General features: G+C 36.1%; 1 protein-coding gene across 1 annotated transcript in view; it reads left to right on the top strand.

Annotated features, from left to right (window-relative positions):
- The window catches only part of PLCXD3 (phosphatidylinositol specific phospholipase C X domain containing 3), a 107618-nt gene extending 101103 nt beyond the window's left edge, over positions 1-6515 (top strand). The window contains exon 3 of the mRNA XM_088455237.1: positions 4214-6515. Within this exon, the coding sequence (XP_088311363.1) occupies positions 4214-4367 (154 nt within the window). The 3' untranslated portion in view covers positions 4368-6515. The remainder of the gene's footprint in view (positions 1-4213) is intronic.
- Positions 6516-12386: the final 5871 nt, after the last annotated feature.

The following is a 12386-nucleotide window of genomic DNA, read 5'->3' as shown; positions in this document are numbered from 1 at the left end:
CATGCTGTCTGGCTTTTGTTTAGCTACATATATTTTTCAGCACTTTGCCTCTGACAGGTTTGCCCCCCCTGGGCTCAGTAGTCACAGTGGCTGACATTCTGTGGTCTTTCGTGATCACACTCCCTTACTGTGATACCACACCCCCTCACGATGAGGCCACGCCCACGCCACAATATTACTGCTTTGAAGGGGGGGGGGCGCATTTTGAGTGCTCGCACTGGGAGCCTCAAACCCTAGAAACTGCCCTGATTGGCAGCATTACTTGTATCACTTCCCCTAAGTTCTCCTCTTCCTATAACTCTTTCTCTCTCTACCCCCTTCACACTTCTCCTTGATTAACTTTAAACCCATTCACATATCTACCTCCCCCTGCTGCCTTACCTCTTTGGCTATCCCCATCTGACAAAACTTTGTTGGCTGCTTTCTTATTCAGGGATTTTTCTCCCACAAGCCTTTTTCTGATGACTGACATTAGATGTCCTTCACTCTCAAACCTTCTCCTTCTTCGAGGACTACTCTGCCTGCCTCTACCACCTGTTCACCTTTCTGCTATGGTCATCTACTGACCCCGGGTATCATTCCTCCTTCCTATCCCTAGATAACTTTGCTGTCACGTCCTATTTTATCACCATCTCTCTCTTTTCCTGGGTGACTGTAATATCCCACTTGACAATCCTATGGATGCTGCTACCTCTAAGCTGCTTTCCCTCACCTCCTCCTTTACCCTCCCCCAATAGTCCTTTCGCCATACCACTCCAGCAGCCCTTGCTTAACAACAGTAGTTTTCTATCACCTTTGCGACATTTCTGACTTTAATAAACCCCGCCTCCCTCTTTCTAAACACCATCTGTTCTCCTTTTGGCCTTTCCCTTACACCTTTACCTTCCTTGCTCCCTCCCTCCTAAGGTTACTCTGACCAAGCACATCCTTGGTCAGGTTTTGAACCTGCCCTTTTCTCCTCCTCACTGGACACCTTACTCACTCATCTCCACTGCTTGCCCTTCCCTGCTCTGATCAAGTTGTTTAATGGTGGGTACACACTACACGATATGCTCCCTGAGCGATATCGTGTAGTGTGTCCCCGACATTGAGCACAGCCGCTGAACAATATCATTAACGATATCGTTCAGCGCCGGGCTCTCCCCCCGCATTCCCTGACATGCAGCAACCTGACGAGATCGTCAGGTTGGCCTGCATGTCAGCCCGATGAACGATGATGACGAACGACCCGCGTTATAGTTCATCTTGGGGTTAAAAATGGACGATAAAGTGGACGACAGAACGATAACGATATCGTTATCGTTCAGTCATCCACTATATCGCCCAGTGTGTACGCACTACAATTCTGCTTTTGACTCTGCTATAAGTCTCTAGCTTCATTGGTCAGAACCCCAACTTTGGCGCTCTAAAGTCACTCGCTTCCTACAGAAATGATCTCACACAGCTGAACAGTACTCAAGATAATAACACTCTGGCTACCTCCATTGCAAATTCATGATCTTCCTACAGCTTCACCATCTCTCATGCCAAACAATTCTACTTCAAATCTTCTCTCAATCTATTATGTATGACTCCTCTTTGCTACCTTCAACTTCCACGTCCTCCCCCAGTGTATGCCTGTCCTGTTGTAGCCCTCCCATACCAACCGTCCTTTTCCTATCCCACTGCAACCCTCCCAAATCTGCCTTCTCACCCACCACCCCACAGATGATATCTGCATTCCCTCCTCCTCCTCTCATCTCTTCCATCAATCTGGACCTTCAATTCAATTCCCTCCCACCTCCGATGCTCTCTCTCTCTTTCTCTCTCTCTCTCCCTTAAAGCCTGCTTCCATCTCGCACCTCTCTTTAACCTGTCCATTTCTTCTGCCTCTGTCCCCTCTATCTTCAAGAATGCCTTATTGTCACCAATCCTTAACAAGCCCTTATTTGACCATGACTCTAACATGATGATGAGAGGGACTACCAGATGGTGATGAGAGAGACTGAAGCTGCTTGCCTGCTTTCATGGCTTCTTCTAAACTACATTTGTGTAATGTTTTTAGGCGGTAGGCGTTGCAACACTGTGTGGCTGCTCCATACAGTGTATGTTCTTATATCCGTACCATCATGTCAGTACACACCAGATTGAACTCTGTCACACAGACATGCAGAACATTGAGCGGAGAACCAGACATCCTTCATTGTGACAGAATAATTTCTATCGGATGTTGGTGCTAGGGGGTTTTCTGAGCATCTCTGTGCTCCCTTTTAATCCAGATAAAGTATAAACAGTAATTTTAGGGACTGTGTATTATTTAGATAAGGAATACAGTATTTTATTTGCATCAATGTCCAGCAATGGGTCATTAATTCATCTGAAATGTTGGTAGCTAATTTGTTTGAATAGTTTCTTTGAATTTTCTGAATGATGTCTCAGCGTGATGGTGTCTTGAAGCAATGTATGAAATAACTAAGTAAGTTTACCTGTAGGGTGTTTACTCATTATTCATGATAATTTAATTTGAAGCTACTAAATGTTACATAACTTTTCATGTACGCAACAAATCTTCCTGATGAATTAATTTCATCTGATGCTTAAGGGACAGTTTATCAGAGATGTGAGCAAATTCTCTAATATGTAATCTCCATGCATATTAAAATGCAGAGCTCAACCACTGTGTCAGTATTATGGAAAATACTAAGCTCCTCATTGCTGTAATTTTATTTAGAGTATTCGGTATCATGCAGTTCTGTTCATAGATTATAATTATTATTATTTATTTTTTTTGTTGCTGATGGTATTATTTCCTGCAGGGCTTAAGGTGTGACTTCAGCCAGAGAAACCAAGTAAATAATTTGCATGGTCGATGTTTACAGTGACTTTAGTTGGATGGTGAATAGTATGTTTGACAGATTAATGGGTGATTACTTTTTTAGGTTTATTATACTTGGGTCTGGAGCGGTTTAAGAAAGGAGGGGGCCCATGTGTGAGCTCGGTGTCGTCTCTCTCCTCTCTGGCAGAGCAATATTTGTGCCAGAATGTATTGTGCGGGTGTCTGGGAGCATGGCACTTGCACCATATTCCCGGCGACTGTTCTACTGCATATGCGAGACTCCAGTATAATTATATAGGTGCAGGTTGTGCAGTGTGTACCCTCCTGGACCCAGGAGCCTCTGTTCACTGCACACCCTACACCCATTATAATTATGCCAGTGACTTGCGTGTTTAAAGCTAAACTATCAGATACAATTTTTCACCGCATTAAATTGGCTACAGAACAGGGGATGTGTGTTTCAGGACTATTGAAAAGTCACAGTATCCACAATTGCTGCTTCTCATTGGTCCTCTTGTGCACAATCCCCCTCCAGGACGTCATACAACCCTAGCTTTCAGCCACGGCTGTGCAACTAATCACAGAAGGGAAGATGTATCAAACCTTAAAGAGAGATAGAGTGGAGAAGATGCCCATAGCAACAGCTTTTAGCTATCATTTATCTAGCACGGCCTATGAAATGACAGTTAAATGCTGATTATTTGCTGTGGGCAACTTCTCCACATTATCTCTCTCAAAGGTTTGATACATATCCCCCAGAGTTTGGCGAAATTGGCTAACGGTGAAGCACCTCCAGGGATTATTTAGAAGTGTAGCTACAATGCTCAGACCTTAGTTTTAGAACTGCTTTGAAAGCATTCATGAAAACAATGCTATGCAAAAAAAATGCTTGTGACTTTTTAGAAAAGTAATACAGTCTCAAAGTGAAAATACAAAATATATCAAAATAGAAAACATTTACAATATATAAAGAACTGGAGAAATACTAAATATATACAACTGTATATAATAAGTATATAGTTCTGTCTGTATATTTATACCATTGATGTTAGAGGTTATTTTCCATTGTAATCATTGTTTTGATATAGATCTACAACATTAAGATGTATATATGGTGCAATATCCTCTCCAAGACATTATTTATATATTTTTTTATGGGTTGGTCTGTGAATTTAAGCCTTACTACTGGTAAATATTGTAGAAAATGCCTTAAATTCAATTACATTATTATTATTATTATTTCTATAAGAAACTATTTACTATCATTCAATTTTCAAAAAAATAATTATACAAAAATATAATAAAAATATTTTTTTCAGTTTTTTTTCATTTTGGTACATATCTGTTCTTATTTGTAAAGTATTTATGTCACTTTGTTCTTATTTTTAACCCCTGTAGAGCCCTCCCCTCCATGATGCAGTGGGTGAGAACACAAAAGCCGGGTGAGAGTGGAATTAATATCGTTACGGCAGATTTTGTAGAATTAGGAGACTTTATCAGCACTGTCATCAAGCTGAACTTTCTGTTGGATGAGGAAGACAGCACTACTTGATAATGCAAGAAACCTTTCCAGAAACATGAAATGCTGCAGTGTACTTGTCTTAGCAATTGTTTTATTGTAAAAACACAGAACTCTTCCTATCACATTATCAATCTCCAAGTTGCTTGGGTCCTGTAACTAGAAGGCCAACAAGAATAGCCAAAACATTTAATTTCCTATGTCACAAAATAAAAAATTAGTTTAAACCTGAATATGTAAAAAATATTAACATTTTCCAAGAAAGGAGGGGACTTGTGTTTACTGTATGTTGTTTGATGAAATGTTATCTTTTAAACCAAAGCATATAGTAGTTACAAAGTCTAAGTTACAGTTCTTTGGACTTTATTTAAAAGAAATTATGTTGACGCATGCAGTCGTTAAATCTTTTGATAACGTTTTATAGAAATTCAGTGAACCTGTTAATGTTGAAAAAAAATTACTCTTTGTACATTGGTTGCAGAAATGTAAATTGTATTTTTGTTTTAATTTAAATGTTTATAATACTAAAGGCAAAATCCACTGCATTCTAAAGGCCAACAAGTCCATTGAAGGCTACTAGATTTGCTATAATTGTGGCTAAAAGTTGGTTGTTTAGCTCATTAAGATTGAGCTGATTAGTTACATGTTAAAACAGGATTTACAGTAAGCACAATAAGTCATTGCCTAAGGTCACACTCATGGTGACCTTTTTATGCTATTTATCTGTTGATTCTATCTACCCGTATATTCACCATTCTAAACAATTCTGTGAGCAAACCGTACTAGTGAAAATGTTTTTTCTTTACTATTTTTTGTTAATAGATTTGCAGTTCTTGCAGGATTGCTTAAACTAGCCCTTGAATGCAAAAAATATATTTTTGTTTATCCAAATAATGTTTGTTTTTTCTTAACTCTGGAAAGATTGACTATAAGGTGGACCAATGTATTGTATAAAAATATAGGTGTTCATTATACTAAGAAATATTACATCTGTTTTTGTCTTTATTCTGTCGTAAGTCTAAGGACTGACTGGCAGTTATGTGATAGATAGATATAGTTTTTGTGTATGTCCCTTTAAGTACAGTTTATGCTAACTCCGTATCGCTTTAATTAGCCCTAATGGCCCGGTTACTCATTTTTTTCTCTATTATGGAACGTTCCTTTCTGGATACTATTTGTCCATACAGTGACGTATTTGCACCATGTCGAATGTGAAGCCTGTCTTCTGTTGATAACTATTAGTGATGCTCTGAATCACAAGTTGGATCCTATGCAGCAGATGCTGGTTTGTGATGTCATTAATCTATTTATGTTTTAGCAGTGGAGTTTATTGATGAATTAATTTTATAACGATAAGACCCAATGAAGATATGGCTCAACAGACGTGGAGGAAAATGCAAGCTAATAGCTCTTGCCACTGCATCTGCTGTAAAAAGGGGAAAAAGTGCATGGTATACTTATTTAATAAACAATCTAGATAATTTACAGTAGCATATAATTTATATCTGCAATAGAGCACCAAACACATATATTTCAAATACTGCTATAACCATGGTTTTCCTGTTTTGTGTTACATCAAACGAGTGTATTTATTTTTTAATGCACTTTTCAAAAATGTAATAACATGAAATATTACAGTAAGAGGATATATAAACATATCAGTCCTTATATTAACAGTAACCATAAATATTAATGAATTGATAGACGTACAATAATCCATATCACCACTTTTAAAATGTAATGTTATGCCTTGGGTATGGTTTACATTCCTAGAGCTCAGTATTTGCAATGCAAAAAAAAATTTGTTTTTACTTATATCCCAAGGCGTACAAATATGGAGTATGTATTGACATTTGTAAGATTCTAAATATTTGTTTTATTTACTTTTCACAATTAATTTAGTTACATTTATAAAAAATTGTTTCTAAATGATTGATGGTAGAGAGGTCAAATAATTGAAACATTTTTTTTTTCCTCCAAATGGTCACATAATTGTAAGATTTAGCTTGGCTGTCTTGTATTTAACACTTAATTTCCAGGCAACACCTATTAATGTTTGGCTGTTAACACAGTTAAGTGACCCTATTGCCATATGTACATTATTAGAATAATTTGAAGAATATGTATCGTACCTAGTAAACAACAAAAAGAAAATAAAATATATACAAAAAATAAATCTGTATGTGTGTGCATGTGTGTACAGAGAGAGAGAGAGAGAGAGTGAGAGAGAGAATATTTGTTTTCCAATCTACATATATTAATATTGTAGGATACATGTTGCACCTAACCCAATAGTTCTGTGTGCATTTAAACTTATTATTATTATTATTTGTCATTTTGGCTAGAATTCACAATTATAGTCATTACTACAGTGTAATAATATAGAAATCTGATATAAAATTTGGAGCATAGCTACAAATATAATGACATCTTGGCATCAAGCTGTTAGGGTCCACCATGATAAGACCCAATGGCTAGTACACTTTATGATAATATGATAACATGCACTGCCAGTTGTTAAGAACCAGCATGCTGGTGTCCACTGCTATTTTCATAAAAGGGAATTATGTATTTACAGTGGATCTATCACTGTAAATTATTTTTTATGATTCTGTTACACATAAAAAGTTAGTTGCATACCAAAAAGGCATACATCCTTGTTTATTTGTATTTTTTTTTATCAGTTTAGTCCTTCTCAAATGCCAAAGTTAATTATAGAACAGCAGAGATAAGAAATCATATTTGTAAGCATATTTTACTGTTTGTCTAAGCAATTTTCATAGGCTTTCCTGATCAGCATTACATATTATTGGATTGGTTGCATTTACTACCATTCAGAAGCATCTTCTTTCCTTCAAAGCTCTTCACAAATACTTCAATCTAATAGCACTGTATTCTCCAATATTAATCATATAATACAAAGGAGTGGAAAATGTTAGATGGCTAAGAAAATAATTATTATAGAAAGTCTGGAAAATTATATCTATTAAATGGGTAGGATTAGAAATCATTTTGGAGGAATTTCCTAAAGGCATGTCTTTTTTTAACATACAGTACAATGTGATCCCAATTTTCCTGACCTCCAATCACTAAAGTTATTCAATCACTGAATGAGAGAGACAACTCTGGCAATCAAATGCATATGTATAGATAGTTGATAAAAGTAATTATCCATCTCGGTATAATCTTTCCCAGTGCTGCATTAACACATTACATATTTTTTTAAAACTTAAGTTTTAGAAACCTTACTTATGTAAATACAATAACTTTATGAGACTACTTAAATTGACAATGGTAAAATAATATATTTTATCTAACTGGTGAGTAAGCACACAATGAAAATCTAAAATACATCTGTCTTTCATCACATCATATTTTATTTTGTTAAAATAAAATAAAACGTTTCACCTGCTTCATAATCCTAATCTTATTAAACCAAATGAGTGCACTTACCATTCGAGCAGTCAGTTAGAATATTTTATTCACAAAAAAGGAATCATAATCGGTCAATGTTTTAGCCCCAAGGGGTCTTTATCAAGACCAGTGCAAAGAGGATGTCAGCACAGCAAGCAGACAGGAAGCATAGATATATATATTATGATGACTATGCCTACATTAAAGTACTTTGTACCAATAAAAAAAACATGTCCTCCAGAATAGAATTTTGAAACTTTGTTCGTACTTATTTTCATATTTTTTTATTTTTCATAGAGTTTTATTTGATATTATGTACAGAAACTATTATTTTTAATTTTAGTTTGCTTAAAAAATATGTACACTGAAAATACTACTTGTAATGCAATTAATAGTGAAATAAAATAATTTTATTTTATAATAATGCTGGTTTGCATGTTACAAATATAATATATGAAATTGTATTTCTTTATATGTGAATGTAACATTTGAAGTTTGTGTAATAGTTTAAAGTTAAATTAATATATAATTATTTTTTAACAGTTGTATGTATATTATGTAAACATCTTTGCCTTTTTATTTATTTTTTAGCTAAAAAAAGTACAACTACTGTTTAAGTTTGGTATTTATATATATTTTAAAGTTGTTTTCCTTACATAATCTTTCTTGTAATAAGATTTTGAAAAAGTTATAACAACACTTTAAAATTGTGCAAGCTTTGGTATATTATTCTTTCATTAGAAAGAAGAAAATGTAAGATTTTCATGATGAATATGTTGCCTCTGTTGTCTTTGAATGTTCACCATTTTGTTTAAAAAATGTAAATGTATGACTACAAACCTTGTGGTCACATTACAACTAAAAAATAATTTAAAGCACTGTTTATCAACATTTTACATGCATTAGTATCTCATATTTACTTGCAAATTATGTAAAAAAAATTGTATTTTTTTTAATTGTTAATTCAATTTATTTTTCCGTAGTACTGTTACAGCCTCAATGATGTTTTGATATTGCTGACTGTATTTCTGGAAAATGTATCTATACTATGCCATCAAGAAAAAAACATAGTTCATGCCATATGATGTTAGCGTTTTCTACGTTTGGTTGATTTGTTGTTTTATATATAATAATGATATATGTTTGTCTGTTTGAGAACGATAATGTAACATATCTTAAAAGCAAAAGGTTAGCCTTGTTGAATTTGCCTTAAATTATGGAAATGGACCTATTGGGGATGCTGTGCGACTACATTTAGTGTGTCAAACCTATACAGTTGTCAAAAAGTTTATTGATCAGTAAAATAAAGCCAGCTTTGCATATAATTTAATTAAATAATGTAGACTGAGTTATTTAAAAGGAACAATTAATAAATGTAATTCATTTCTCAATTGATTTCATAGTAATGAACTAATGAAACTGACTACGCCTTGTAGGGAAATATAAAGCTCAGCTGCCAAATTCCTCCAAATATGTCAAACTTTTGAACAGTTCTTTGTAGTAGTGGGAGGGGGTAATTTTTTGTGTGTATTTTTGAATGCCAAAATCCACAAAATCTATATTTTAAAACACAACATAACTACTGCTGGAATATAGGTGGATGCAGCACAAGATATTTTGCTAATGAGCACAAATCTAATTATTCCCTGAAAATGTAGAGTATTTATTCATGTAATCTCTCAGAATAATTTTGGAATAGTTTAGCTGCTGCAAACGGTTACACTCAGAGGGTTTATTAGTGTAATTATATTGTTTTTTAAATTGACCAATATTACTTCTACTGAAGGAGGCACTGACTTAAAGCCACAGGCTTAACTGCACTTTAGTCTTTAAATTAAAAACACAATCACAAGGCTACAAGAAGTGAAAGTTTAATAACTATAGGAAGTAACATCATTTTACATTCTCTAGTAATCATTTTCATTATATTTATTTATTTTCATTCCTTTCTCAGCTAATTAAAAGTCATTTATGAACTGGAAAAATGCACCCCTGCCGTGTATTCATTATGTACAAATACGCCTACGGTACTTGTCAGCCTCTCATGCAATGTTGAGTACCCACATCCTGGAAAATTACTATTCAATTACTTTTGCAGGATTTTGGGTTATGCAGCATTTGTATAATGACATCATACAATCGCATTTACTTGAGGGCTCACATTTTTCCAGTTTCATACATGAACCTTGATGTCTTTTTTTTTTCTTCTAAAAATGTAATTAACTTATGTAAAGTTGAACATGTTTATTTCCAGCAAGTGGCATAACCCTAGCTTGTTGCATAGCACACAGGGTGCATCATACCCATTGAGGTTCACTACATTAATTTGCACCAAGTGGCGGGACGAATATGGTGCAGTGCCGCGCCTTATCTTTCAGCTAACACGGTTGTAGGGCTCTATTTAGAATAGGGGTGGGCAATAAGTGCCCCCCTAGTTGTTGTAGAACTACACATCCCAGCATGCCCTCTCACAGTTTTGCTATTTTAGCATGCTAAAACTTGCAAGGCATGCTGGGATTTGTAGTTCAACAACAGCTGGAGGGCCTGCTGGGATGTGTAGTTCAACAACAGCTGGAGGGCCTGCTGGGATGTGTAGTTCAACAACAGCTGGAGGGCTGCTTATTGCCGATCCCTGATTTAGAAATATTTTTTTGGAGGTAGTGGTAATTTTTGTAGTTATTCAAAAATAAATTGTTACCTTCTGCAGTATCCTCATCCCCCGGCAAACCTCTAAAATGCCTTCAGTAGGGATTTTCACTGATCCCTGACTGTGTGTCAGTAGAGCGTTTGTGTGGGCAGGAGAGCCCGCAAGTGCGCACTTAATCGTGACACCTTTCTCCACACTGGACTTGCATGAAAAGATTAGGTCACGCATGCTCAGCCAAAGCATAAATTTTCATTGGTTACAGCGGACATGTGAATAGTAACTCGCAAACACAGTACCACTTTTGTCCAGTATCGCGAATGGGTAAGTGTAGCATAATGCCATCCTGAGATGGCAAAATGTTTTCAGCTAAGACTGCGGTTAGTAGTAATTAATGCAGGACTCAATACTGAATTGTGTATAGGGAAGCAAACAGACAAAAACTGGTATCTCACTACATGTATAGTACAAAGCTGTAAGAAAGTCTCATCACTGATAAAGAATATTCCACAGCTTTTTAAATAGAGCCCTTAGTCACGCTGCTTGTCCCAAATTAATGGGCCCCTAGTGTAGTTACCTACAATTTATAGCAGATAGATAAATATCAGATTGATTGGAAGATATAGGAGATTGATAGATATCAGATTGACTGACAGATAGATATATTACTTGGCTATGCATTCATGTTAAGTTTATTTTAACTTCAATTGGCTTCAAGAGTTTATATATCCCTTTTTGTAGAAGAGCCCTTTCACTCATCCATAAAATTTAGTATTTTGTAAATGTGTGCATTGTAACCCATCACAGGTAAACATTCCAGCCTCAGGTTACATGCACAGTGTAAATGCAAAGCAATATAAAACTTTTTTTTTTAGGATGCACCTATGTAGAAGTAGAATTTGGGTATTTACTATTTGAGTTAAAAAAAATTGCATTTGCAGCAGCTTTAAATATGCACAATTCACACACGTAATTATAAAACCTGAATTTACCTGAATCCACATTTCTATACATGTGTCAAAGGGCTTTTACAAGTGTATGCAATAAGTTTAATTATATAACATATAAACATGAATCAAAAGTTTAGATATCTCTCATATATAGATATATATATATGTAGATCTATAATATACATGGTATGCAGTCGGGAAGCCGGCGGACCTAACCCCGACAGCCAGCTTCCCGACTGTCATATCCCAGCAAGGGTCTAAAGACAGGCGCCGATATGCTGACGCCTGTCATTAGACATACGCCGGGAGCCCGACGCCTGGCATCCCAATCAAAGGGACGCTGGGCGCCAAGTGCGGATAGCCGCCGGGGGGGGGGGGGGGGTTAGGTTTAGGGTTCCCGGGGGGAACTCAGGTTTAGGCAGTGGGGAAGGGGGGTTAGGTTTAGGCACTTAGAGGGGGGATTAGGGTTAGGCACCCCTAAGGGAGAATTAGGGTTAGGGGGTAGAAATTGGTTAGTTAGTACTTACCTTAGGACGATCGGGATTTCCTCCTCTGCCGGGATGCCGCTGTTGGGATTCCAACCGCCGGGCATGGGTCCGGTGGTAAATCATACCGATTCCATATACATTACATATCTATATATACATCTATATCTATCTATTTGCATATGTATATATATGTAGATATATAGCTATGTATATGTAGATATATAATGTATTTTATATATATATACAGTACATATTTATATATACAACTTCGGGGGGTGGCACCTGGCTTTCAACTCGTTAGGCCCCACCTCTGTCATTTGAAAATGCAGTGATTTACAGGTCCACAGGGAAGGGACGGGGCTAAAATTACTCAATTAAGTCATGTTAGCCCCGCCCCCTCCCTAAAGACCGCATTTCCTTGTGGTATTATCTCTCCATCCTGCCTCCCACTCCATCCATGAGATTAGGCAAGAATGATTTTATATATATATATATATATATATATATACATATATATACATATATATCCAACAAAGAAGAGGTGGCATTTCGGGGA

Source organism: Taudactylus pleione, unplaced genomic scaffold (assembly GCF_031769625.1).
Source record: "Taudactylus pleione unplaced genomic scaffold, aTauple2 ptg000647l, whole genome shotgun sequence".
NCBI classification, from domain to species: Eukaryota; Metazoa; Chordata; class Amphibia; order Anura; family Myobatrachidae; genus Taudactylus; species Taudactylus pleione.
This window is presented reverse-complemented; position numbering and strand designations above follow the sequence as displayed.